Raw genomic sequence first — 27512 nt, 5'->3', positions numbered from 1 at the left:
TTATAAATATAGGCTTTCCCTATTTTTTCTTTTTTCACTTAGACATTTTTCTGTAGCTTTTTTAAAATAATTATCTAAAATCTACTAACTTCTTGCAATTTGTTGAACATTTTTGAGTTGCTTATTGCCTTTCTCCAATATTTTTGAAAGAAATCACACCAATTTTGTCAGAGCTTCAAGGTTTAAATAGTAAATAGTGAAAAGTGATGTCACACCTGGTTTCAAAGGGTTAAAGAGTGAAAAATGAACACTGAATGCAGCCCTAATAAAAATGCATGAGCATCAAGCATAAAATAAGCAAAAAGTAAAGACAAAGACTTCACTACTTAGAAACAAATTTGAGCCTTTATTGGAATGTTGCAAGGCATTAAATACACAAATCCCATTCTTTTAATAATTTGGTATTTAATAATAAAAAAAAATTCTAGTCTAACAATACTGGTCTGACAGTCGTTCTTATTCATCTTTATAACGTCCTCTCTCTTCTCTCTCACTGCATCACAGAGGTGGAATCCTGACATTGTCTCAAGTGAAAGCAGATGGAAATTAAATGTCCTGGTTAAAGAATTAAAGGGCAGACAGAAATGACACGTGTGGGGAAGAACACAACACCTGCTCAAAACTCAAGAAGATACTGTGTATCAAAGCTGCATCGTGGGTTCAAACAGTCTCTCACTGATATTGGCATCTTTTACTTTTTTTTTTTACCCCTGATTTCCCAAGTTTTACATATAAAAACTTTTGTATGAAATATAAACAAGCTCTTACCGTGATACACAGACATGTGCATTTGAAGCTGGGAAAAGAATGCAGACAATAAAAGGAGAGAATAATATGTTCTAAAGTCGTCAATGATCTCCAGAGTCATCGGATCTTGCCTGGACTCGTATAAACATAAATAATATGTTCTGGTGTCAGGATATTTCGATGTTTTTTTTGTCATCATGCTCAGCCTCCACCAACACCATCTTTATAGTCGTCATCATAATCTATATCATCATCACTCACTGCATGTTCTCAACAGATCCAGAAATGCTCTTAAAACTGTTTTGGCTTACAAACCATTTTCCCTCATCTTGACAAAAAAATAATAATAATAAAAAAAAAAGAAACAGAAAGAAAGAAAAAAAGGAACATTCACAATAAATTTTCCAGCCGCTCTGTGTTTGGTCTGGTCTTTTTTTTTCCTTTATATATTCTGGATCGCCTTCTCGTCCCACACATCCAAAGCTGAAACAAGTAATCAAAAAGCACAGAAGCACCGCCATCCCCCACCTCCTGATCCTGTCCTTTCCACGGCCTAACTGCACCGCCCCCACCCGCCGCCGTTAGACTCCGCAGCTCCAGAGTTAAGACATGACTCCGAACACGGGGTTGTGGCGACAGATGCTCGGCCCGATCTCTTCGTAATCCTTTTTGGTGTGGCAAACCTGGTAGAACTCGGGCTGTTGGAAGCGCAAAGAAAACGATGGTGAGCACCAACGCGGGCCGAACGCATCAATAACCCTTTAGACCTGCTTTAATACCACACACACTCGGATCGCTCTGCACAAAATGCACTTTTCAGAATCAAAAAATATTATACATTAATATTATTTTCTACTTTCACTGAGATCATTTTTTAACCAACATCAGTCCCACTCATGCATATCAAATATTCATGAATATTCAGAATTTTAATCCTTTAAATTTCAGGTTTTTGTCATGATGACACTATGTTTTTAGATGAAAAACATATATATATATTTTCAATATACTACATGCAAAATAGTTTTTTTTATCATCTCAGCCTGGGATATGTCAATGATTAGCAGTTGTTGTTTTGGGGGTTTTTTTTTACATTATTATATTTGTGCAGTGTCAAATACTCACACTCATATTGCTCTGCACACAAAATGCACTTTTCAAAAATTAAGCTTTAAAAATATATATTAAAGTTATTTTCTAACCATCATACCTAATTATAAATATCAAATATTCATTAATTTTCATAATTGTAACCCTTTAACTGGCAGATTTTTGCATGATGCCTCTATGTTTTTATGTGAAAAAACACAAAAAAGAATTATTTTCAATATACTACATGCTAAGTTGCACAGCAAAAGGGGCAAAAATAGAAAAATGAACAGAACAGAAAAAGAGTCAATGGTCCAGAGAATGAATGCTGATTGTAACCTTTGCAGCTAAAGAAAAAAGTTAGATATTAGTGGGCTTTACTGGGTTTTTGTGTGGTGGGAAAGGGGCTTTATCTGCATGAGAAATAAATGAAAACTTGGTGATTCATCAGCTTACAGTGATCAGTCTGACCCGGACAGACGTGATCAGGATATGTGGTTTCCACTGTATTTGCATATCTACTTTCTGCAGCTGGTGTTGTTTCATTAGTCCACGCATGATGGTTATTTTATTCATTTTAAACAAACTGCAGGTGCTGCTGCTGAGAAAAGCTGCACTGAGGTAGCTGTTTTTGGGAAGCAAAAGTAAAAGCTTTAAAGTCTGAAATTGTAATTTTATGTCTTTCTTAGTACAGCATAAAGGTCGGCTCTGTGAATTACATGTAAACAGTGCTCTTAATTTAAAAAAAAAAAAGTAATTTAAGTAGGACTTTAAATAATGAAAACTGTATTGTAAGAAGCAGTGTTATAGAGCTGACAATAATAATCTGTTTTATTGTATGAAAATGTACTGAATGGTTACATCAAGAAGAAGACAATTAAAGAAGCTGCTAACAGAATATGAAGTCTTCTTTAACTGAGGAACTCAAAAGAGATTTTTTTTCCTCTCAGGGGACTATTTTTTCCAACTCTCACATCAATTAGCCCGTTTGCAAATCAGCTGTCAGAAACCTTTGCTCCCAGTCATGTTTCACGCTGCTAAAATGATCTGCTACGCTCACACAAAAAACGCATCAAAGGGGGAGAAAGAATAATGAAATGTCAGGACCACCCACTGCATTCACTTCTACTCAGTGGGACGAAAATAAATGACACAGCAAGTGAGGACTGAACTAAAGCAGAGCGCGGCCTTCAATGTCACACGAGGTGATCGAAATAATGTCGGTTTAACTTAAAAGTAAACACCACGCTCCTGTCATAACGTATAACTCATACCTGGTGATAAACAGAGTGCGGGTGCGTGTTTGAAATACTTACAGTTGATGCTAACATTGATCCACCAAACCACACTGCGTATCTCTGCATATGATGAGTGATGACCTGGACATCGATTGGTTTGGGCTGCGGAGGGAGGAGAGGGAGAACAATCAGGATCAGTTACTCTAAAGCAGAGGAGCTGCAGCGGGGGAGGAAACAGTACTGGGATGGATGTGGTGATGGGATGACTTCTTCCTTTCACTTTTTTATTCTGATAATGGAAAATGCATAATTCAAATCAGAACACTAGTTATATGGTATGTTACATTACATGATCAAAAAGGGGCAAGGAGATAAGAATCTTATTTTACCAGCCCCCTTTCTCAAAAATAAATCAACAAATAACAGCAGATGGTCTGTCCGTCAGTTATTTAGCAGTCAATACTTAATACTCAAAAACCATACACAGCACCTCACCAAAAACACTACCTGGCAACTTCATATTGTCTAATTATTATGTCCTTTTATATTTTTTTTGGAAGTGAAACATACAGATACTGTCTTCTAAATCATTCTCTCATGAATTCCATACTGAAATACACATGTTTTAAAGCAGTTTGTGAATACTGATGTTTAAAACTCCTGATGTAATAAGATGGATCAAATAGAGGGAGCTTTTAACGATATTAAAGATTCTTTTTTTTTTTTCAAGATTATTTTTTGGGGCTTTTGTTGCCTTTAATTGACAGGACAGTGTTAGTGTTAGCAAAGAGGGAGAGAGAGAGGGGGAGACATGCAGCAAAGGGCTGCCTCCATACATGGGGGCACCGCTCTATCCACTGATCCACCAGGCACCCCAGAAACTGTCCTCATTTCACAGAAATTAAAAACTACACAGCAGAGCCAACTGAGCGCTTTCAATTTACATCCACTGTAAGTGTAGCCTCTGACAGGCTCAGGATATCATTTTGTGTCCAAGTCTCACTGACAAGAAAGTATTGTTCTAAAATCATGCAGAATTTTTCATTTCATTTCCTGCCTGAGAAGATGAGGCTCGCAGAATCAATGACTTGAATCATCAAATTATTTTTAGTATTCCATTATTATTAATATACTGTTTTAATTCACGATTTATTTATTTTATTTCCTTTTATCTTTTATATTTTATTGCTTTTATTACCTCTGTAATTGATGCTTTTGGTCTATTTCTCTATATATATTTTTATATCCACACTTTACATCTTATGTTTATTTATTTACGTTTAATTAATTTATTATTTGTCTTCTGGTTTTGACTTTATCAAAACCCTCCCCTAGCAGCAGCTATCTACTAGTAGTTACCAGCCTGTTGAGCTCTAAGCTCATACCGATCTTACAGTGTTTGAAATCATTACAAGCACGGCTATTCTTAGCCTCCATTTTCAAAACATTTTGCTAATACGTTTCATAAAATAACTTATTTTCAGTTCTCTCAATTTTATTTGAGTACTTTTTCAAGGAGCAAGTTGAAACCTGTCTGATTTTATTTCTGAACTTAAATTTCGGAGTGCCAAATTCAAGTACTGTAAGCACCTCAAGCACTCTGTGAGAACCTGTCCAACACAACAAACTTTTGCCAACTATACAATTCTCACTTTTGTTTCCACGGTTTAATTCCAGCAACAAGTCTCTGAAATCTCTCATGAGATTTCAGATCGGCACTTCTCCTTCAGCATGACTCGGACACAAAATGGACCAGAACGAGCAAAAGGTTCAGAGAAATGGACACTTGCATAACGTTCTGAGTAGGGGTTCACAGATACTGTTTTTCAGGGCTGATACCAATACCCATTATTAGTAGTTATTGAGACTGATAACCAATATCTGGAACCGATATGCATTTACAATAAAAGTGAAACTGTTTAATCAAAACCGAAACTTTTAACATCATATGCAGCAAATTCCCTGCAACTTTCTTGTGACGTTGAATAAGTTAAAATAGCTCCCAGAGGTTTTTACAAAGTAATAGTTCCTCACATGCTGACATTGTCTTCACATGTATAGCAGACTGCCTCCCCTGGGGAGGCTGACTTTAATACACACACTTTTTCATTAATTAAGCGTTATATTTTTATGGTCGCTGATACAGAATATCGGCAAAATGCAAAATATCTGTCCCGATAATTGGCCAAGCCGATAATCTGTCGACCCCTCATTCTGAGCCCATCGGTGGAGAAAACAACGCACATTTTGAGCGGACGGAAAATGAAGGGGGGCACCTGCCAGATGTGGTTACATTGAAGCCAGTATTGCTGCTACTAGCTCTTGTTCAATATTAAGATAATTTCATAATTGTTTTTACCCCACTAGTCACTCTGACACAAAAACATGGGAAAATAGGATCCTGTTTAAACATGAAATGTACATGTATGTTTACACACATAATTAGGGCTTGGACACATGTCTATAAGCTGAATCCCTGAAATGTGTTTTCCTCATGTCTAGGATATTTTGGACCTGATGTCAGTTTTTTTTTCTCTTTTAGAAAAAAACATCTCATATCACCTGTGAAAAGTTTTATTTTATTTTCTGATTGGCTACATTCACCATCTGCTTCCTCCATGGTGGAGTTGGATTTACAGATGGCAGTCAGCTCAGCCTGAGGCTGGATGACATTTAACACCCAGCTGAATCACAGGTATTGCTTCACGGCTTGAGCAACTAAGCAGGAGGCAGGAGAGACCAACTACATACTTTTTCCCTGAAGGTGAAACGTTTCAATTACGTTCAGCCCCCCTGGCTTTATTCTTTATACATTGGTTATTGGAAGCAACTCATCTACATTCTGCACACAATCTGTGCTGACAATAGCTAGAGTAAGAAAGGACATCAACTTTACATTTTTTCTCACTTTCTCTCCTCACACAGTAATTGTGTGTTGTCGAGCAGTATCGATCTTCGCTGCGTATAAATTAAAGCGCACACTCACCTTGAGCTTGCCTCCACTCAGCTCCTCACTCATCTTCAGTCGGGCATCAACCGTCCTCTTTAAGTCTCTCTGCAGACGCCGCCCAAAGTCCCTGAACATGGTGGAGCCTCCCGAAAGAACGATGTTCTGTGGAAGAAAATGTGACGGGGATTACAAAGGTGTAGAAGAAGAAGCACTTGAGGAACTGTTTTTCAACCTCCACATTAACATGTTGCAGATTAGGAAAGAATTCAAGCTGAATTTAAGATAATTCTGCTTCTGGATTGTAATTAAGGCTTTAAAATGCACTCCTGTGCTGATTAACGGGGCTCAGCAAGTGGACACGCTGCTGCACCAGAAACATCTCTAAATTCATAGTAGGCAGATCCTGCAGATTATTAATTGAAAATTTAAATTCCCCTAATGTCGACATGAAAAGTAACAACTGTTGATCATCCCTTCAATCATGATACGCCAAAACTGATAGGCTGCAAAGTTAAGTAACAAATTGTCTGATTTCCCATGAGTCAAAACAGGTCTTAAGCACTTTCATTCACTGATTAATCTGTAAAATTAATGATCGATTAATCTGTTAATTGTTATTGAAAAAAAGTTAAAACTTTGCTTATTACAAACAATACTGAATGCGTTTTATCCTCAGTCAAAGCTCACAGCAACACATTGCATTTCTTTTGACAGCATTTCATAGCATACTGATTAGTCCATTATATTCACACGTTCGCTTATATTCTTAACAAGCGATTCATCAATCATCGATTAATTCTTATCATCATTCGGTTAAGATTCAAAGATCTTAACCCAACAAAGCCTGTTTCATACAAGAGCCTTGGTTCTGGGCCCAAAGCTTATTGGGCCCAATCCGACTTGCCGGGTTCAGGCCACCCGGGCTGTAATTTCTCACTATTCTCTTGGGTTTGAATCGGGTCTGGTTCATGCCAATTGAACGGGTTTTTTGTTGTTCTTTTTAATGAAACTGTTGTGAAGTTTCTCATGCTTAAATGAAACTTTGGCAGGAGTTTACATGGACTTAATCAGGAGAAAAAGAGAGAGAAAGAGGGCGGAGAGAGAGAAGGAAAGCGACGAAACATGTGGAGAACCAGGGGAGAGAGAGACAACGCAGGGCAGAGAGGGATGGAAAACGAATGAGTCAAAGACTGGTGATCAACATCTACGTGCTGCATCACCATCACTGTGCGTACCAGACACACTGAGGGGTGCAGCCCGCTTTGCAGAACCTGTCGTGCACAAGATGATGGAAGGAAGAGAGGAGGAAGAAGCAGTGTGAGAAAACACGCAAGCCCTTAGCTTGTAACACATGTTTTAACATTAAAAAACATGTATTTTATAATATGTAAAATGTTATATACTATAGGCCTGTTTTTACAGTACACAGTTGGGATTTTTAAATCAGGCTTGGGCTCAAAACTGCTGCGTGGGTCCGGCTTGGGTCGCGCTCGGACAGAAACTGTGAGCCTTCATGACGGCTCGGGCCCGATTTTTGGGCCGGATCAGAGCTCTATTTCACACAAACCTGTCGTCATGGTGAACATCAGCTTACCTTGTAGAGAGGACGCCTGACATCAATAGGGCAGTTCTGAATGACCTCGTCCACTACTTCAGAGATCGGCTGGGTGAAGTCAGGGTTGGCAAACTGGGAAAAAGGTAAACAAAGAAGACATGTTATACTGTGCAGCGTATGCACCAACATGTCAAAAATAATTATCACACAGATGAAGGTTCGAAGTGAAATGCTCCAGTTTTGTTCTCTGCTTTGACTGACACCGCACTGACCTCTGGGTGGAAGAAGATCTCCGGCCCCAGGAAGCGCTCGTAGCCCACGTCGATGGTGAACTCCTTCTTGCTGATGGAGTTGATGCCGGTGTACTGCTTGATCCACTTGGAGCCGTCCGTGTCGTACTTGTTGAATTCTTTGACTAGATCTGGGCACACGTAGCTGAAGCGCTCCTGGTGGGGAGAGCACGAGGAAAGATGGAGAGTCAGCTTCAGCATAGCACAATAACACTTACAGTGCTGCTTATAAATCCCTTTAAGTAGAGCTGAGGCTGTGTTAGTAATGCTTGTGAAAAGGTAACAAGGCTGCAGCGTCTCCTGAATTCTGATGCTCGTTTTCATCTCTGTGTATAGATGAGAAAGAAAGAAAGAAAAGAAATGACCCCCAAAGCAGTTGAATTTTTTTAAAAAAATGTGTTAATTGTTTTTTCTAAAACATCATTTTAAATATAAATAATAGCAATTATATAGTTATAGTTATAGTTATTATAGTTTTACGGACATTTTCCCCTAGTTTTTTTAAAAATTATTTTTCTTACCTCCCTCCATTTTTTCTAACTAATTTTGAGATCATTCTCTTGTTGCCTTTCACTAATTTCTTGGAATTTGTGACACATTTCTTGCCAGGTTACTCATTGCTTTTATTCTCCCATATTTTTTCAAAGAATTCAAGCAGTTTATAGTGAAAGCTGGAGGTGTGCAGCGCGTCGCCTGCAGCTCTTCAGCTCACCGATGACTATTCCATCACTACCTGCATGATTTCAGACTGATCCGCCGTCAAAAAGTGCTGAAAATGACCGTGGTGGTGCTAATCTCACCAAAGAAACGCACATTTAGTCTAGCAGTAGAAAAAAGTTCATGTTTCTTATTAGTCTTCCAGTGATTATAAATGTATATCAAAGTATCAGCAGGCATGTGGTAAAAAAAATAAAAGGTTTTGTAAATGGGCGTTGCATAGAAATGACCTTAAAACAGTAATTCTACTGGTTTTACAGCAAGTTGCTTTATGTGAAAATGTCCATTTATAAGCTATAGTAGCATCGTTACCATTTTCTATCCCCCTGCTGCACACACAGCTTTGTTTGTTCTTCATGTAGAAACTCATCTTTATCATCAGTCATTCTAAATCAACCAGAAAAATCAGCGTACAAATGTCTTCTTCGTCTTTTTGTGTTGTAATGTAAGAGTGATGATGAGAGCAGGGGCTGTTTGTTGTTTACCTTTGCGGTGTATTCTACCGCTATTTGGGAAGTTATGAAAACACATTCAATTTGTGAACATGCATGAGGTTGGAGTGTAATTGATTTTGCTGCTGTAGTAGTGAATATGAATGAGCAGCAGATAACAGTGCACTGTATTCAGAGGAGATGTCATTAGTTTGATTTGCAGGGAACATGGTCCATACTGCCAGCCACACAGCGGTTAAATTAACATTTCCTGACATGATTGGCAATATGCCCAACGCGCAGCCCTTCCACGCTAATGCTAATTATTTGAATTCACATTATTTCTTGTTTGTCTGTCTCGGGGTAATGAAAGATGGTCCTTGACATCGAGAACAAAGTCTTGGATAACAAGCTACTTAATAAACATGGGGGAATTGTGGAGAATTGAGGTGAATCAATAAAATGCAGTGACTGACAGAAGCAGCAACAATAAACGAAGGCAAATGGCATAAACAAAAAGTCATATCAATTTGTGACCTGGAAAATAGGGGGGGGGGGGGGGGGGGGCACATCTACAGCTTTGTTTGATCTCAGTTTGGAGAACAGCGTTAATCATCAGAAACTAAACAAAACACAAAACAAAAGCAGTGAGGCTTGAAAGACAGCAACTCTATGTAACAGGCGGTCTAACGGTGCCACCTGCTGTCCTCATGCACAAACACAGAGACGTCCCACTTCTTCAAACTAGAGTTTATCACTCTCGATGTGCCGGTGAAAAGGTGCACATTAAATAACTTGATACATTGTGAATCTGCTATGGATATCACAGAACTCATCACAGTTAAACATAACTTTACCTGTGAAATCAAAAGTCCCTCACCGTCACCCCCATGCTCCAGGCAAAAAACACATGAAGCTACATTCTCACAGAAATCTGACACCCACTACATCATCATCAAATACTGAGAGATGTCAAAGATATGCTCAAAATGGGTTTCCTTTGTGAAAAAGATACAGATTTTAGAGATCTAGCAGACTAAAACAAAAACTCCCAAGTCAGCCCACAGATATGATGAAATGACGCCGTTTTTATTGTACAATGAAAACAATTTGGTATGAGTGTTGATCTGATGTATTACCATTTTTAAAAAATGCTGGACTGTCTCCCTACAAAGGTACTGAATTTTTTCTATTCTTATGTTTTTTTGTATTGTTCATCCCTGTTCTATGGTTCAATAAAAGCAGGCTCTATTATCCTATTAACCTCTTTTTAAATTATACATATATACATATATATATATATATAATTTTTTATTTATTTATTTACTCTTTGTATTTTTTTATTTATATTTTACTTATTAACTAAGTCATTTATTTTCTTCAAGATACAGATTATTTTTTATTACTTTAAATAATTTTATTTACTTTTTAAAAATATATTTTTCTATCTAAAAAGGTAAAAACAAGAACAAAAGAGGAGTACAGATGTAATGCTCCTATGTAATAGTTTCAATCACGCTAATCAACAGCAAAAAAAAACAAAAAAACAGATAATTTCATGAATGTATGCAATACTCTGATAATTAAAAAAAATACATATTGAGAGATGTGTCTCCTCTACCAACCACTTGGTATTTTATTAAGCAGCTTTGGAGGTGTGTTATATTATTAAGCAGGACTGCATACAAATGAAACACTAACATGAAGCATTAAAAGACTTCCCATCATTCCCAACCCCAGTTTAATGGTCACCCTGAAGAGAAAACACTTCATGATGAGACTGAACATGAAGTCCATTTTTTATTGTTTACTTGGCTCGGGCTGGGCAATATATATTCGTTATATCACATATATGAGACTATATATCTTCTTAGATATTGGATATTGTTATATCGTGATCTGGAACAAATTGTCTTTTTTCTTGATTTTAAAGTTTGCATTTCAGTAAAGTGATGCACTTTTTTCAACTTATCAGACAATTCTACTTGTTTTAATGCTTTACCCACTTAGTCATTATATCTACATTATTTATGATTTTTTAACAAAAATGGAATAGTGCTTATATTTTTAAGTACCAATAGCTATTCCTACAATACTGTCACATCGAAGAGGGAATTGTAATGTTTGATTATGTCTCCAAGTTCTTGCATTAAAGAAGAGCTTTTGAGGAGATTTAAAAATATTAAGATATATTGATATAAGATATATATTATGTATCCAGATATAGCCTAAAAGTATTGCTATATCATTTTAGCCCATATCGCCCAGCCCTGACTTGGCCTGTTACATTAATTGCGTTATGGACTTATCGGATGGACATATTTAGATCATAATGCTGACTTGAGAGCCCGCTGTGTTTTACTTGTGTGTCTGTTTACAAAAGAGAGTCTCTGACATTTTAGCTAACTTATGACTCAGTACACAGCAGGTTTTCATGATCATCATAAGACTTGGGCACAGCAGCTCTACCTATATTTTCTCTCCACCTACTAGAGCAAGTCAGAAGAAAAGTACTTTAAAGACTACAAAGCGTAGCTTGCAGCTGCATTTCTGAAGTGAAAGAAGCACAGTGATAATAGTCGTTAGCTTGCAAACCTCTGGCAACGAGCCGAAAACTCTGTCATCTGTAGTTTTTCTATTAGTTGCAAAAGGCATTGTTTTTCCATTGCAAAGCCAGCCACAAAGATAGCAACAGAGCAGCATCTCATTATGTTCCACTCGGGAGCTGCTGCTGAGTCAAGTGTGACACCTTGTGGCAAAATCCTGTATAACAAAATACGTAAGACTTTTATGGCCAATTTTGTGAAGGTATTGGATAAATGACCTTATTATGTTCTCTTCTGACTGCTATTCTATTTTTCTTTAAAGTCTCCTCCTGAAATATTTTACAGAACTTTCACATGTTCACGCTGTCTCTCCCAAACAGTACAAAGTTCTTAAATTTTGGAAAATCTAAACAGTAGGGGAAATGTACCTGTCTTTCTTGATTTATGTTCTGTATCATCAAACACTAGTCTGTTACCACCAATGTGGACACAGCCTGTCTGTTATCTGTGATTGGTCTCATTAACTATTAATAAACGGCAGAAAGGGCAATATCGGTTGGTCCCTTCAAACCAGTTCGATCATTTTCACACCTGCCAAACCCTAATAGAGACATCAGAATAGCCATACTCAGCCGTATGCCGTGTTTCAGAGGAAACACTACTGTTACCACTAGTTTAACTGCTGTGAAACTAGAGGTTATGTTGTATGGCACTAAAGATAAATGAATTTCCTTCTGTGACTCCAGTCAGCACCCCCATAGCAGAGAGAGTGGTTGATGGGAATTGTAGCTGAGGACCAACCTTGACCGCCTTGGCCGTCTCCAGCGACTGCTCCGGAGGGATGCCCACCTCCCTCTCCCTCAGAAGCTGCTGGGTGAAGTAGGTGATGTCTCGTCCTGCGATGGGAATGTGCTTTATACAGCTGCCAATTACATAACCCTCAGCCTGAGAGAGACAGGATCAATGCAGAGACAGACAGCAAGAGAGAAAAAACACAAGTCATTAGTCTAGAGTTATTTTAGCTTGATACTCCTCCATCAGATGTGTGTACTGCAAGGACTTTTCCATATCCCACGGTGTTGGGTTTGGCTCCTTTTTTGTGCATGTTCAGCAGCGGCTACGGACATGCTGACTCAGTCACCCAGCCGCTAAATGTATTCTGCAAGCACATTTCCTAAAACTGAGTAATTCCTTCCAGCCTCTCAAACACTGTGGCCTACTTTGAAACATCAACACTATCCAGTTACTGAGCAAGCTGACAGGTGGAAATGTTTTTTTAACAGAGAGAAGGGGGGTTCCAAACTCTTGTCTGCATAATGTATAAAACCTCATTATAATATTTACACACTGCTGCCCCTAATTCTAGTTAAATATGAGTCATCAGTGTTAAATGATGTTAAATGAATGATTAAATAATGAAGGGAATTAACACTAATGCTGTTCTTACCAAAGCAAAGAAATGACTGTGACTTGGTAAGAAATCAAAACAGCTGGCCAACAACTGAATAGATATTTATAAAAACTCCTACCAAGCTGATGTGAAATTTCTACAAGAGATCAATTAAATATAGAAATCCACCTTCTTTAACAAGTGACAGAAACACATCATAGTGTAACTAGTAGCCACCCATTGTCTACGTGTGTATGGTTTGATCCAATACCCTCATCTACACAGCATATTTTTGTTTGCTTCTCTACTTATTTCCTACCCTAATTTTTTATTGTTTTATTTATTTTATTACCCCCTTTTTATTCCTTTCCTGCCCAACTATTTATTTTTGTTCATTCTGTTTTATACTATTATTTCTTTACCTGTTTATATCATTTATGTATTGTTTCAATTTCTATTTTTACATGGTTGAAAGGTCTTCATGTTCATTTGGTTGTGTAATTTGTTCCTGTACATTCACATAAACCAATAAAAAGAGAATTACAAAAAAAAAATCAAACTTCTATAAAAATATATTCAAATTAGTATTTCACCAAAGTATCTGAACAATATGACTGTGGTTCATTTGATTTTTATGGCGTTTTTTTAAGGCAAGTTATGACACTGCAATCAAACTTGATATCCCCCCAGATTTGACAGAAAAATAGAAAGTACTTCATGTTTTCACCAGCAGGAAGCAGCCATCTTTCAAAAAGCTAGTTGGTGACTTCACAGGATTGGTTCTTCTCAAGGTGAAGCAGTAAAAATATTCTAAATATTTTTTCTTCTGAAACTGATATTAAGTTTTCTCAGCGCCGTTTGATTTTATGTACATGACACAGCAGTTTTCTACCCCTAAATTATTATGAATAAACAGTTAAAATTGTGATTGGGTCTTAATCATAGATAGTACAAATAATTTAGGTGTATTGCAACTAGCTGAAGGAGAACATTTTTCCACCTGCCGTGGTGGAATCGGACGTACTTCTGTCAATAAATCGACTTCCCCCCAGTGCTTGTAAACTCGGACATGGACAAGAGTTCAATTAAATGGCCTAACAGAGCTATAACTGTAGCTTTACTAAACCGTGCATGTAGACTACTGACTGTCTGTAGCCTGCAGGAGTTGTTGAGCTGGGAGCTTAGTACTGTAAGAAAGATTTTGTTCTTTGATGGCTGTTGTGTTCTCTGACAATAAGTTTTAATGGCTTGTGTGAAAGAAGTTTTTGGGAAGAGTACTGCACGAATGTACAGGAAAGCACATAACGCCTGATCGGTGGGACACCTTGCATTGTTGGCGTCCCAGTGGCAGTGCAGGGGTAGGCTGCAGTCCCACTTTATTCCCTATTTTTAAGGAAAATTTGGGGTTTGGAATTACTTATATTCATATACAATAGCTAAAGAGAAGCCATTACAGAGCTGGTGAGGAGTAAACAGAGTAAAACTTTCGGTTTATGATCTAAAGAGCAGCTAATCAGCCTGAAGTTATAAGCTGATTGTGTTGATGAAGAGGGAGCACTTCATTTCCAAATTTATACCATGGAACCAGCAGGATATTGGTGGTGTCTCCACATCAAAGATAAACGACTGTTACGTCAGAGAAGAGAATGGGACGCAACACCAAACTGACATCACCAGCTATCGAAGACACAACACGCACACACACAGGAAAACTGGACAAGTTTAACACTAACAGTTCTTCTGATGGCGAGTCATGCAGTTGATCTATTTTACCAATGCTTCGTGGTGCAGAAAATGCCTACATTTGACTCGGCTGCATGGTAGGAATGATATGGACCTTGATATAAGGTGGCAGGGTTAGGGCTAACATTAGCTTGTTTTATTGAGACATGATAATGTTGATGTAACGTTACAAGCATCTCACATGGTTGCTGTGGTCTGACAGCCTGATGGAGACAGTGGTAGAGCACATATTTGGTGTGGGGAGGTGTTTTGTGTGGTTTGTCAGCAGCAGAAACCTGATACTGAATGTAATGTTGGTCAAGTTCAGGCAGATCTTCACTTTTAATTTGCTGACATTGTCCCACTCCTTTGAAACAGGTTTAACTTCTATATTTGGGCTTATTGGCTCAAAAAGCCATGGCAGCTGGTTTTTAACTTTGTCCCTGGTTCTTCTCTTCAAATCTGTCAAGCTCCATTGTATCAACACTTGTTATGTTAAAAACTAATAAAACTAGTCTAAACTACAGTGTTTTACACTGCGATTACAGCAGACAACCATTCGTGTGACGTCATCAACTCGCACCCTAAGGTAGAAAATCAAAAGAACCACAGTCATATTGATCCTTTTAATGTCAAAGACTCTGAGTCTTAGTCTCATCCATGAATAACCAGGAGAGCACACACAAAGATGTTGATTGTTCAAGTACTAGGACATGTGTATGTGTCAGAGATATATATTTTGGAGAGTGCATGTCTGTCAATCTGGAAAACTTACCACAGGGATGACGTGGGTGACACCGTCTCCACTGTCGATGACAGTGCCTGTCAGCGTCCTCTCTCCCACCTGTCTGGACGTCCAGGAGGCTGCTAGAGCTAGAACAGCCTGACACACACACACACACACACACACACACACACACACACACACACACAGAGAAATGTCATAATGTTTACATCCTGACTGTGTGTTCACATGGAAATAGCCTACAAGTATTCTGTGACACACTCCTGCGTACTACTACACCTCACTGTCATGGTCACATTAGGAAGCAGCACATGCCTACAATGTGATGAAACAGTGAATTTAAACCTGACTTTTGAGCGCATGTTAGCATAACAGAATTATAAAATCAGCTGAGAAAAATATCTTAAGGTATCGAGCGTACTTTCTTATTAAACACACCCGATGATGAGGCATGACTCACCTGCACAGCGATGTACAGGCCGGGTACATTGAAGGACTCGAACATGATCTCGGCTGTGTACTCTCGGTTTTCTGGTGTGTTCAGAGGAGGCTCTGTCTGCAGACCAAAGAGACATAGCACAACCACAGACACATATGGTTATTCTGTAACAGAGTGTGGTTAAAAGCAGCATACTTGTCCGACATTTAAATAATATTGTTTTTGTCGAGTGGCGTCGTTGAGCTTACATGAGACCACCAATGGTAAAAAGTACAGTTCTGGCTGCAAATAACATTGGCCTTAAGCCCATGAGCCAAAGTCTTAATTTCATACGTAGAGAGGAATGCAGAACTTTTAAAATATCCATTAAAGGCAGGAAATTTGTTTTAGACTAACCACATGTTTTAAGCCTCTTACCAGAAGGAAGTAATGGTCCTCAGGCTCAGCCCTCAGGTATTTGAAGATGATCTGCTCCATGAAGCGCTCCATTAGGTCCCAGTCCTCCACAATCCCATGACGGATCGGCCACTGTTGGCACAAGAGTTCAGCTAATTATAACACTGTACTGAGATATGATGGCAGCAGAAAAGCATGAATACAAGACACAAAAACAGCAAGCATGTCAAACACGTCAAACTGCTTGCCACACTGCTTAAAAAAAAAAAAAAAAAAAAAAAAAACTACTACTGTCCTCTTCTATATTTATTTTGTCTTTTGGATTTAACTACCTGTCTATGTTTTAGTGAGATCACTACACAGTTGATCATTGAAGCTGAATATCTGGACTGTAATCCAACATATAAGCTTGTTCATACACATAGCTGCAAAAATGTTGCATGTGTAGACACTGTATATATAATATATAAGCAGCAGAACTAATTGGATATTAGCAAGCTGAATTTAATTCTCAAGGGGACAGTGTAGCCCAATATCAAAAATTACAAATTACATCTCCTGCTGAGCTAGCAGGAGATGTAATTTGTAATTTGCCTCTAGAACCACTGAGCTAGCTAACATCACAGCTCAGCTAAGTAGGACGCCATTAATGTTTACATCTAGCACTGTCACCAGCATGAGCCTCTCGTCCATGAGGCCATGAATGCCTTCTTCTGCAAGGTGATACAGTTGATAGAAAATAAAAATGGTTCCTACATGAAACTGCTCACAACAAGGTCTGTGGATTATCATGAGTAACCAGGTCATGATTTCTGGAAAGACACAAATCTGTTGAGTTTTTCAAATGTAGTTTTTTGGCACTTTGAGCACCACAAGTCGACTGTGGCTGATATCTCCAACATTCTGAGACTCACATCAAAAAAGTATAGACTAATGCATAGCACCACATGCAAAATGTGTAAAAATAAAGTATTTTTGATTTTTTTTTTTATTTGGGGTGAACTGTCTCCTTAATTTCTACATTTCTAGTGCGGCAGCCATGTCTGAAATGCACAGTATGTGCGTTGTCTAATGACATCCTGCAGTTGTTATGTCAGTTTCAGTCTACAACACTTGAAGATGGAGGTAGTTTAGTGAACCATGTCCATGTTCAATAACGCTTCCTTCAAGACGGACATGAGTCACGTTAGAGCCCATTTTCTTTCCACTGTATAATGCAGTACAGTGTTAATGTCTGCTTTTTATTCCTTATATTGACCTTTCTCACAGTGAATATTTCAACTTGTCAAACAAATACTGGTGTTATAAATAACAATTATTATGGCTGCATTCCATTATGGTGCTGCAGGGCCCTACACTGTGTCCCATTACCTTATAACACTGCATTCCAACTCTACAACATATATACTATATACTAATCTTTAAGTGTGCTGTTCATGCAATTAATAAACAATAGGGGTGGGAATCACCGGAGACCCCACAATATGAAATTAATACAATACTTGACTCACAACACAGTATTATTGCAACTGTCCCCAAAGGACAAGTTGACACATGTTTTATCTATTAAACCAAGTTTTAAAGATTAAGTTTCTCACTTTAATATTTTTTTTGCAGTAAAATGTATCAAGTGGGAAGAAAAAAAACAATAGTTTTTATCATTCTAGTAGGCTGCCAAAAGTTAAATTTGTATTTACAATATTAATAAATTATACAATTAAGAAAAATCAATACTTGGGGTCTGTGTATCGATACAATATTGCCACAGCAAATGTTGTGAAACTATGCTATATTGAGATTTTTTTCTCCACTCCTAATATACAATTAATGAACATATTAATTAATTTGTGAAAATAGGTAAAAAAAACACCATTGGATGCCAATCTAACAAAAACTTTGGAATGCTACTACCGACAAAACTTAACAAAAAGGCAGCAAAATGTTTTTTAACCATTAACAATTAGATGTAATTTTTTTTTCCAACATGTAATTAGCTCCTTTTTTTCCTTTGTATGTTGCATTGTATGAGCGTAGTGTACATTTGAACACAAGTATACTTTATTTTGTGACTTTTCAGGTGAACACACTGCAAACTCAAAACCGGCTCAGAACTGGTATGTGGCACAGAAAGAAGTGGGACACAGTTCTGGTGTGTTACAGGCCAACTAACTGGCTTACTGGGACATGCAGCAGAGCCACCGATGCTATTAGTTGCACCTGTGCTTTTCCTGCGATGAAGAGTGTTCTGTGAAAGGCCTACTATCACGGAGGACATGTTAACTGTGGGTGCTGCTGCTATATTTTTTTTTTACTTTTGACAACTTTTATATTATCCCTGGAGTCCCAGATAAACAGGAATAATAGTCAGCAAAATCACAATACATTTAACAGACAGAATTTGGGTTATCTTTTTTTAAGATTATTTTTGGGGCTTTTTATGCTTTTATTTTGATAGGAAAGCTATAGTGTGACAGTTGGAGTGAGAGAGGATGTAATGCAGTAAAAAATCATGGGTTGGACTCAATCCCGCATCCACTGCAGCAAGGACAAAGCCTTTATATATGGAGAACCTGCACTACCACATCAGCTACTCTGCGTCTCAACTTTGGGTTATATTATATTTTGTCTTATTTTCATCTAATCTCTGTTACTTCAAAGAGTTGTGCATGCAGAAGGTTCAACTTATCCAGTGATTTCTACAAATGAAAAAAAATGCCAATAGACTATCATTTCAAAAATAAATGCTAAGGAACACCCTTTAAAAGGCCAGATTGTTGGAGAAATACAGGTCATCATGGGTCATTCAACAGTAACATTCTCAGGTTAATGAGTTTACAGATTGGACACTGTGTTTGACCCTGGTAAAGTCTCTGTCTGGCTCCACCATGTTTCAATAAAGGAAAGCAGTCACCCATCATTTTAGCAAAATGGAGATAAAGTCTCCTTTAACCTGCTTCTTCTTTATGAATCACTAAATGCAGTGCATGCACATTGAATATATAAGTTTTCTAAAGAAAGTGGAAAATATCAAACAGTTGCTTTGCCAGTGGCCTCTGTGGGTGTGCTGAGCTCTCAGGGTCACATACCTTAGTGGAATATGTGGGCTTGTCTACCGCTTCATCTCCGATGTAGAAGTCCAAGTCATCCACCCCCTTCATCATCCTCCGCTGGGCCTGGTCTCCAACCTTGGCAGACTCTTTGATGGCAATACCTGACAAGAAAAAGGAGAATTCAGCAGAGAGCAACAGAAAGGACAAACTTACTTACAAAGTTGTGTACATTTTATTGATAAAAAAAGTTAAAATGATCAGGAATTATCAAACTGTTTTCAACTGTCAACAAAGCGACTGAAACTTTAAAATTGGATGTGAAAGAGACAAAGGATAACTTCAGTATTTTTCAACATGGATGCTATTTCCCCATGTTTTTGTGACTAATGAGAACATTTGCTTAAACTTGTCCAGTACTGAAGAGGAGGGCTGCAGCCAGCAGCAGTGAATCAGTCTGCAATGTAACCACTCAGAGCATTTGAGCACTGTCAATGTAAATCCACTAAAATGCTTGATTTTGCCACTGACGGGCTCAGATTGTTATTCTAAGTGTCTGACAATTTTATAGAAAGGATCCCTATAGACACAGACCATTTTGTTAAAGAGTAACATACTTTTTGTTTCAGCAGAAACAGACCCGAATCTGCCATCTCCAAACTCACCAGATTCTTTTTAAATAAACAGATTTTAGCGTGTGTGGAGCCAACATATTTTCACATCTAACTGGGGGAATTATTAAAGTAAAAAAAACAGAGTTAGTGATTGTTGGAATAGTGGAAAGACGAATCAAGATGGATTCTGAGTTTTATTTTGTTTTTGTGTACTTCTTATGAAGTGTGTTTTATAACGTTAAATTTACTGTCTATTTAAATGGAGTCTGGTCGGTTTGGCAATGGCAATTTTGGGGTTGTTACTGGCTGAACACATAACAACAAACAAAAAGGTGTATCTCTGTAGGGACCCTTTAAATAAATAGTAATTTAATCATTGTAAAACAGGTCATTCAAAGTCACAGAAACAAAACAAAACTCAGAGAAATCATTTTGGTTGGTATTTCCACTGTTCCAACGATCACAAACTCATGTTTGTTTAGAATAAACCCTTAATTTACCCAGTTTGATGCGAAACATACCCTGGCTCCATACATGCTACATTTACAGTTTATTTAAATGAAATAAGAAATTATAAATAAAAGAACATTAAAAAACCTCAGACAATAAACAAAGATAAAACAACAAAAAAACAAAGTTGTTTTATTATATTGTTTTTTAAAAAAAGACTAATGAAATCAAAACAGCAAAACACTTTCCTACACAGATGCATCATGGTCATTGTTGGTGTCACTGGAGCTCTTGGCTGGTGTGAGGGAAAGTGTCAATGCACAGTGAAATACTCACATGATGGAACGATGAACTGTGGCTCTGTGTTCCCTGCATATCCCAGTTTGGTGTAACTGCAAGAGAGAAACGTCACATTTCATCACATCGACGCCGGACAAAACCAACCACCTGCTACACTGCTGCCACTACATTTATATGCATGAAAGTTTACTCCAGTAAGATTATTTTTGGCCTCCATGTTCTCAGCTATCGTTTTGATCAATGCCGTCACTGTCCTTTGGCGGGCTGGCCGGGTGCCAAGAGCAGCGGCAGCTCTGGAGTTTGCTAATGGGAGGCTATTAAAAAGAGCCATTCATGTAGCATTGGGAACGCTATTCATATTTGTCTCGGGGGAAAAAGATCACTTCTGCATAAACTGAGCGTCCTTAATATAAACTAGCTGTGACCTCAACACAGCTGCAGTCTTTGTTGCCTACTTCTCTATGCAGTAAAAAAAAAAAGTTAGTTAACCTTTAACCAAAGAGGGAAGTTGTCTGAATAAAAAAATGACATAAGATGTTTACAAATATCATAACGACTAGGACACATGAGCAATATTTCCATCTCTAGGCTCATATAACGTTCAGTTCAGACACCTTCAGCCTGAGCATCAAAGACTTTATACTGAACAGCCTCCTCTGTGTCTCTGCTCTACAAATGCTGTTTTGTGGGGCACATGCTAACCAGATGTAGTCCCTACTGAGTTGGACCCAGACAGGACTCGGATACTTCCTGCACACAGGGCCCGAGGGACTGATAGAGGACACTGCTGACGACTGCCAAAGCACTGTGGGCATAACAGGCCACATCCTGGTCAAAATAGCGGCTGCTCTGAATTCAACTTGAAATGACCTGCAAACATTATAAGCAAACTTTGGTCTCAAATAGGCGTGTGGGCAGTATATGTGAGATAAAACAATGAAAAAACTGTCCTAACTGTGTCCAGCGTTACCATACATTTCATGAACAAAATTTCAAAACTTTTCCAGGACTTTTTAGGGAAGCATAACAAATTAAAAAATCCTGACCATGTTGGTCAGGCAGTCTGCAAACAAATTAGATTCAGAAATAGTTTCGGCTAGCTGGCAAACATAGGGAAGAGACGAAACGTAGGGAGAAAACCAAGAGACGTGTATGATAGTCAACAAAACCTTGTCACGCATCACCATGTTACATCGACAGCTTCAGAAAATAAATTTGCTGTCATGTTGTGTTACGTGGAAGGTTAGCCACAGAGGATTACTGCACCATTTCATGACACACAAGGAAATTCCATTACTTTTCCAAAACTCTCAATGATTTTTACTTATTCCATGGCTTTTACAGTCCTAGAAAATGAGACTGTGAAATTCCACATCTTTTTTCAGTTTTCCATCACCGTGGAAACTGTGTGTGTCTTGGTGTACTGGTATACTGCTGCAATCCTACTGGTTTTAAAGGTATACTGTGGTATGGAAACTGACAGTTATCATATCGTGTAAATTTGTTTGTCTACAGAATTGACAAGAAAAAGAAAAAAACTGCAACCTGAAGGAGAATTTCTTTCTATTATAGTTACTTTCAGAACTTGGACTTTTGACACATACTTCAATTTAAGAAACAGTTAATAGTTTAAGTTATAGTACTGAAGTGTTTTGGGGTTTTTTTTTAATTAAAAAATACTTCTGTTTTTATTCCTTTAATGCTTAAGGTAACTGTATTGTATGTATGTATGTATACCATATATTGTAATATCGTGAACAATGATATTTTTTTGAGACGGTTATCATACCATGAAAATCTCAAATTGTTGCAACCCTGCTTCTACAGACCAATCTACAACTTTTTAGATTCAACGTGTAACACTTTTATGAAAACTTTTGCACTTCCCCTTCCAAACACCAATTAAAAGTTTCCTACATAAAATCTACCTATTACACCAGAAATGGTGAATTTCGTATGTATGTAGGCAACAACAAACATTTGTCTAGAACAACAACATATAGGCACAAAAATATGAGATTAAGACACTATACTACCGCAGATTACTATCTCAGAAAAAAAATCAGGATAAATCCTTAACATTTCAATTCAAGATAGGGTGTCTACAGATATCAGACACTTATATTTAACAATTTTAAGACCTTTTCAGGATCATTATTAACCAAATTTAGGATTCATTTTTGGACTAATCATCTATATCTTATAAAAACAATGCAGGTAAGTATAGTATATAAGTAGTCCCATACAGAGGGAGGTTTTATGTGGGTTTATCTACAGTTTGTCAACAGGTAAGTGAGTTTTAAGTGAAAATACAGTATAAGGGTTAGTGCTGGATTTGAAGATTTGTGACACACAGAAGAGCTTGACTCATTTTGACAAAAGAAATTAAAAGATGGATAAATGGAAGACCGGAATAAATATTTGTGGAAATTGAGACCTAAGAAAATTCAGATTTAAGATTTTTTTAATGACTTTAAGGTACAATATTTGTAATAATGAATTTAAGCCGTTTTAAGGTCTTGCAGACACCCTGATGTCCTGATTTTTGGTCAAATAACTCCATCCTCCTCTGACATGAACTGACGCTACCTGACAGGCAACGGCGAGCTCACGACCACCACTGCCTGCTTTTCCCACATCCCCTGAGTGACTCTCGGTTTGTCAGGATCTGAAAACAGTGTGGTGTGTGAATACAGTTATATAATCTTATCTGGCAACCTCACCTATCTGACAAGCACACTGAGAAACCGACAGAGCTGCCAGTGTTGATTTTCTAAGGTAGAGCCAGGAGAGAGAACACAATGGGAACACGCAATAGATCCTGTTCAAATACATAAAAAAAACATGAAAAGGAGATATAGCTGGCAGGTCCACTGTGTGCAGTATTGCTAAAAATAAAAGCATGTTTACTTCAATTTGTCGATTTCTAAGGTTGAGTTGACAGTGCCTTGCACCCAAAAACAAGCCTCAAGCAACACTTAATAAGACCGCTGCATGCTCTTTTTTTGTCTAACAGTTTCTAACTCGACTTCTACAGTGTTGCCTTCTGCATCCTCTCTTTCCAATCTGTACAATATGACACACCTACCGATGTCATCACGGCTCACAATTGAGGTTCAAGGAAAACTTGCTATTTTTTTTGTTCTAGCTGAGAACCAACTTTTAAGGTACTGAACCAATTGATTTTTTGGTCAAAATGCTGTTAACGGTTGAATATTAGATGCAGGAGCCTGAATAAAACCATCTCCATGTTGGTGGACCCACCTGTAAAGTCACCATGTCACTGAAATACAAAAAAACAAAGACTGACATTTAGTGATAAAAACAGCAGCCTGCTGACAGTTAACAACCTCGTCTGTCGGAAACAGAAAGCAGCAGCAGCGCTCTGAATATCTTCATACCACAGAACAGTCCCAGCTTGTCTACCTCGACCTGTCTCGACAGGCTCGCACTGCATGTCTGACGCTGGTTGGTGGACATCACTGCAGAGGACAGCTGTAGCTCAGCTCAACAACCTGCTGGAGTTGAGTAAAGCACTTTTGGGTCAATTAAATGTTTGTAGCTTTCTGGGGGAGAAACTTATACTTTTTTACCTCAATAAAACATCTACTTTTTTGCAAATCTGTTTTCTTTCACCCTCTGAAACCTACAATGACATCACTTTTCTTGAGCTGCGTTCAGATGCCTTTCACATGCATTTAGACCTATGAAACCTATGATTTGATTTCTTTTGTAATCAGACCTTAAACAGAACTGAGGGACTTGGCAAGAGATGTCCCACAAATGGGACGAAATGAGGAAATGGTGACAAAAAACTTGACATGAAAATGAGTTTTTAAAAAAAGCAAGAGAAAGAAATCATTAGGAGTTCATAATTAATTAATTACAAAGAAATGTTAAAAAGTACAGAAAATTACATACTTATTTTAATTATTTTGAACTATGTTATCTATATATTTTGGGGTTTCTTTTATCTTTCTAAAAATTATTTTATCTTTTTTCTTTTTTGTGCTATATTAAAGGTAATTTTTTTAGAATCCAAAGTGGGCTGTGTGGATGTTGGTGCGCTTGGATTCTTGTTTTGTTTTTGTTTGTTTGTGTTTTTTCCTGCTTTTTCTGTTTTTTCCCCCCTATTTTTTGCCTTTCTCACTTTTTCTTACTGCCATTAGATGTAAAAATGCTTCTCAATAACTCTTTTTGCATTAAAATGTACATCCCCTCATTTATTGTTATATGACTATATTATTCTCAATAAAAATAAAAAATAAAACCTATTTGCTCAGGTTTCAAAGACTTAATGTAGGGCTACTTTACCTTGTAATATAATACATACCCATGCTGACCGAGGCTCAATGATTGCAGTCTCATGTTATGAAATTTCAACTGTTTGCTTAAGATGGATGAAGAATTGCTCCACCCAACACTGACTGCACTAAGACTGAGATTTTCTTTTTTCTTCTCCAGAAGCCTTGATGTGTCAGTGCAATGCTAGTTTTGCACAAACCTAAGCAAAATTAGACCTAAATCTGGTGGTTCATTCATTGCATGGTCAAGTTATCTATTCTAATAATAGCAGCCAGGCTGTTTAGAAGGTTGATGTGTAGAAGGAAGTGGAGTTGTCACAGTTTGGACATCATGAGCATGACTCAGAGACAGCTGTTGAACTCCTCCAGCACTTTACAACATCTGCCCAAAGCTGGTACTCTCTGGCTACGTTTCAAAGCCACAGCACGTCGAAGTGCCCATTTAAAACGACCAATCACGCTAAGCATTACTTCTGCAGATTATAAAAAAGTCCCGTAGTCACTGATATTGGAACATATGTGTTATGACTGTAAGGCTTGGCCAGAGAGTGGACGCCATCTGCTTGATGAGTAGAAACTAGCGCAGGCCAACCTAATTCTCAGCTGCAACTTCTTGTGCTGTCCCAGCACAGATCAGAAGCAGCAGAGTGGTTAACAGCCTGGAGGGAGGAGGGGGGATGAGTGGAGAGGTATGCAAGAGGACTTCAAGCCTCTACATGCAAGCAATGCAAACCAATGTTAGCCCCCAAAACTAACGGAGCATACCAATCAGGCTGAGTTTTGTTGTCGGGGAAAATCAGCATTGCTGCAGTGGTTTTAAGACATTTCTCTTCCTCAAAGAGAGAATTACTCATAAAAAAGGATACATACAATGACTGTGTGTGTGTGTGTTCATGTGGCTACAGTAATAAAATGATAATGACTGAAGAACATCATTCAAATGTAAAAATCTGAGAAAACCGGTTTGATTTCTTTAAAATAAAAAATGAGGAGAAGGCAACAAGCAACTGAAGAACACATGACCAAAAAAATAGCAAGAAATAAGTCATTAAAAAAATTAAAATAAAAAATTTAAAAGAAAATTACCTGAAAATACACACAAGATGAAGATAATAAACCAAGAAAATGACCTGAGAAGTGCTGAAAAATTATAAATATTTTCACAGATTGTATTATATTTTTTAGTGTTATAATTATAAACAGTCTTCTGGACAGTTTCCCTATTTTTTGGATAATTTTCTTACAATGGTCCTTTTTCTAAAACTCTTCACAAGTAATTTTCTTGTCGCCTTTTCCTCATTTTTTTGAAGTTTGAAGGACATTTCTTGCCAAGTTGCTCATTGCATATTCCCCCATGTAAGAAATCAAACCAGTTTTCTCAGGTTTTAAAGGGTCAAATAGGAATGCAGCAAAGGAAAACGGATGTGAATACAGATTTTAAAGACTCAAACTTTTATCTATTAAGAAAAAACATCAGAGGTTAAAAAAAAAAAAAATCTGTCTAATAGCAGTGGCAGGGAAGGAGGTTTGCACAGCGATCAATACAAACATTGCTGCAGGAGGAGCTCACAGAGTATCTGCATCTCTGTCCTTTAAAACATCTGCTGCTAAAGCATAATATTATTAGGCCAATACAAATGAAAGAGTTTATTTTAAAAAATCATCTGTAACCTGGCAAAGAAGTACAAGAAGAGAAGTTAACTAAAAAGCATGCTGGGATGCCGAGAAACGACCATATATGGACTAAAAAGCGTGAATGAGGAAGTGTAGGCTGAATAGGAAGTAGTATTGCGCCTGCTCAAATCCACACTAACGAGCTAAAAAGGTTTCTGAATTCCTCCAGTCAAAGTCACGGTCACGTATGTTTACGGGACACATATCAGTGTGGAAAAAACTGCCAAATTAACACAGAAAGTCAGACTATTATGGCGAACCCGGCCTGCCAGCTCCAAATGAATGAAACCAGCTGTGGGGGAAGCCCTCCTCAGTCAGGATTCGGGTTTGCAACAGCATAAACTAGCTAGGCTCTTGCAGCGAAAATGTCTCCGACAGGAAGAAAACACACTGTGGTGATGAGCTTTGCTTAACGAAGACACTAGCTAACAAGCAGGAGTGGAAAATAAAGAGTGTGTGAGCAGCTCTTAATGACCTGACTGGGTTTATCTTGGACATAACATGTCAGAGTTAGCAGGTCGTTAGCATTTTAGCTCGGTGGCTAGCTGTCTGCATACACACACAGACAGACACACACCCAGTTGCTGCTGCTGCTGACACTGACAGTCCCTCGGCAGCCCCTCGGTGACACCCGAACCGCCCGTCTGCACGGCGGTCCCGGTTTGAACAGCTTACCCTGTGCCGCAGTCGACAACACACGCCGGTAACCGTCCAGCCATCTCTCCCGGACTCTCCGCTGGTTAGAAACGGTTAAATTGGATGGAAAGCAGGCTGTGTCGGCTGGAGGATATGGCAAGCCGTCCACAGGCGGAACCCTGAGCCCCGCACAGTGCCGTTTCCACTTCCGCACTCGGCTTCTGGGCAGGCA

At 38.1% G+C, this 27512-nt stretch overlaps 1 protein-coding gene across 1 annotated transcript; it reads right to left on the bottom strand.

The window, feature by feature from the left end:
• Window positions 1-326: 326 nt before the first annotated feature.
• On the bottom strand, window positions 327-27512 carry LOC121948901 (actin-related protein 3-like). The gene is made up of 12 exons (XM_042494436.1): window positions 27320-27512; window positions 20703-20758; window positions 19342-19466; window positions 16277-16387; window positions 15881-15976; window positions 15451-15558; window positions 12365-12508; window positions 7852-8025; window positions 7619-7711; window positions 6061-6186; window positions 3153-3236; window positions 327-1445 (listed from the first exon to the last, which is right to left on the bottom strand). The coding sequence occupies exons 1-12, from the start codon at window positions 27361-27363 to the stop codon at window positions 1350-1352; spliced, it is 1257 nt and encodes a 418-aa protein (XP_042350370.1). The 5' UTR covers window positions 27364-27512; the 3' UTR covers window positions 327-1349.

This window comes from Plectropomus leopardus, chromosome 10 (assembly GCF_008729295.1).
Source record: "Plectropomus leopardus isolate mb chromosome 10, YSFRI_Pleo_2.0, whole genome shotgun sequence".
Classification (NCBI taxonomy): domain Eukaryota; kingdom Metazoa; phylum Chordata; class Actinopteri; order Perciformes; family Serranidae; genus Plectropomus; species Plectropomus leopardus.
The sequence above is the reverse complement of the archived record's forward strand: the minus strand, read 5'-3'. Positions and strand labels throughout refer to the sequence as shown.

Bases quoted from the DNA above. Each gene is read 5' to 3' on its own strand.
- LOC121948901 (XM_042494436.1), bottom strand. From the start codon at position 27,363: ATGGCTGGACGGTTACCGGCGTGTGTTGTCGACTGCGGCACAGG. The intron at 16,388-19,341 runs GTATGTGACCCT...TTGTGCCAACAG, and splicing joins AGCCCACATATTCCACTAAG to TGGCCGATCCGTCATGGGAT. The intron at 1,446-3,152 runs GTAAGTATTTCA...CGCTTCCAACAG, and splicing joins GATCAATGTTAGCATCAACT to CCCGAGTTCTACCAGGTTTG.